This window comes from Cyprinus carpio, chromosome A7 (genome assembly GCF_018340385.1).
Source record: "Cyprinus carpio isolate SPL01 chromosome A7, ASM1834038v1, whole genome shotgun sequence".
NCBI lineage: Eukaryota > Metazoa > Chordata > Actinopteri > Cypriniformes > Cyprinidae > Cyprinus > Cyprinus carpio.
In genome coordinates, this window is record NC_056578.1 from 8,631 (window position 1) to 10,274 (window position 1,644).

General features: G+C 40.0%; 1 protein-coding gene across 1 annotated transcript; it reads left to right on the plus strand.

The window, feature by feature from the left end:
• Positions 1-411: 411 nt before the first annotated feature.
• On the plus strand, positions 412-1,381 carry LOC122134218 (macrophage mannose receptor 1-like). Its single transcript, XM_042759220.1, has 2 exons — positions 412-759; positions 924-1,381. The coding sequence occupies exons 1-2, from the start codon at positions 438-440 to the stop codon at positions 1,283-1,285; spliced, it is 684 nt and encodes a 227-aa protein (XP_042615154.1). The 5' UTR covers positions 412-437; the 3' UTR covers positions 1,286-1,381.
• The last annotated feature ends 263 nt before the right edge of the window (positions 1,382-1,644 follow it).

A 1,644-nucleotide genomic window follows, 5' to 3' on the forward strand; every position in this document is an offset into this window, starting at 1 on the left:
TGATAGTCCATTAAAACAATTAATTTATTAACTCTTAATTCATAAATTAGTTACCTACAGTCCAAGTAAATGTTTCTATGGATTAGTTAACTAGCATAGTTGTTTGAGTTGTGTCATGTTCATGTGTTTGACGGTTCTCTCATCCGGCTCTCTGTGTCTGAGTCAGATAAATGGATAATGGATCAATAGAGACACAATGTTCTCCAGTGTTACTTCATGTGATATTTTTAATATAATCCTGACAATATTGTGAATATTCAATGTATCACCGCTGTAGAAGCAGCTCAAGTCTCTGAGGGACCTGTTTCTTATGTTTCCACCGCTGCTCCTGTTCACATCCAAACCATGAAGCAGCGTAAGAATATTGAACAAAATGATTCATGAATCCATTTGTTTTTCTTAAAGCGAACACAGGGCTCATCTTTATTAATCAGAAGATGAATTGGAGAGACGCTCAGAGTTACTGCAGACAGAATCACATTGATCTGGTCAGTGTGAGAAACCAGGATGAGAATGAGAATGTTAAGAAGATGATTAGTGATAATAATAAATCTGAATCATTTGTCTGGATCGGTCTCTTCAGAGTCAGAGACTCATGGCAGTGGTCAGATCAGAGTAACTCCTCATTCAGATACTGGATGTCTGGTCAACCTGATAAATATGGACGTGGTGAAGACTGTACAGCTGTTGAACAGAACGCTCAGGGACGATGGCATGATGTCTCTTGCAACAAACACTATCATTTTGTGTGTCATGAAGGTGAGTAGATCCTCACAAAACACACACACTCCATCATCAGCTCCAGATCTCTTAAAGTTCCCGCTACATGTCTGACATGACAAATTCATCCCCAGTGTTTGTTCTGCATGTTGTTTTTGATCAGTCTCTCTCTAGTTTCTGCTTGTGCTTTGTTTGGTTTCCAGATAAACTGATTGTGATCAGAGAGAATCTGACGTGGTCTGAAGCTCTGAGATACTGCAGACAGAATCATGTGGATCTGGTCTCGGTTCATTCAGAAGAGATTCAGCGTCGTGTGATGAACGTGGTTAAACTGGCGTCTACTGCGGAGGTGTGGTTGGGTTTACGTTACTCTCACATTTTGGGCGTCTGGTTCTGGGTGAGTGGAGAGACCGTGTGCTATCAGAACTGGGCTCCAGGGAACGGTACATCAGAGGAGGACTGTGAACACACAGTGAGATCTGGAGCAGTTCAGTCTGGAGGAGATCAGCGCTGGATCAGCCGTCCTGAAACAGACAAACTCAACTTCATCTGCAGCAGATATTAAGAGTGAAAGGATACACAGACCTTTCATTTAAGAAAACAAGTGCTTGTATGTTCACTTCCTTTAACTTCATTTTCATTCGTCACTTTGTAAAGTAATCATTTTACACTCAGCAGGCAGTCACACATGAGGGTTAAAAAGGCAGAAATCTTTTGTTCAGATGTTTGTACAAATATATTCTGCAGTAAACTATTATTGAGCTGTAAATTGTCTGATTTGTTCTGTTGAGGGTTTGTTTTCCATCAGGTAGATTAATTTCTGTTGATGCATTAGTGTGATTCATGTGGGTTTATTTGCTTCATTTTTAGAGCCCCATAATCACTGTTGATGTATGTTTTGTGTTTACAAACTCTGTCAAAATG

Excerpts from the sequence above, each read along its gene's own strand:
- LOC122134218 (XM_042759220.1), top strand. The coding sequence starts at position 438 with ATGAATTGGAGAGACGCTCAGAGTTACTGCAGACAGAATCACATTGAT. Across the intron at positions 760-923 it reads TCATTTTGTGTGTCATGAAG|ATAAACTGATTGTGATCAGA; the intron begins GTGAGTAGATCC and ends TTTGGTTTCCAG.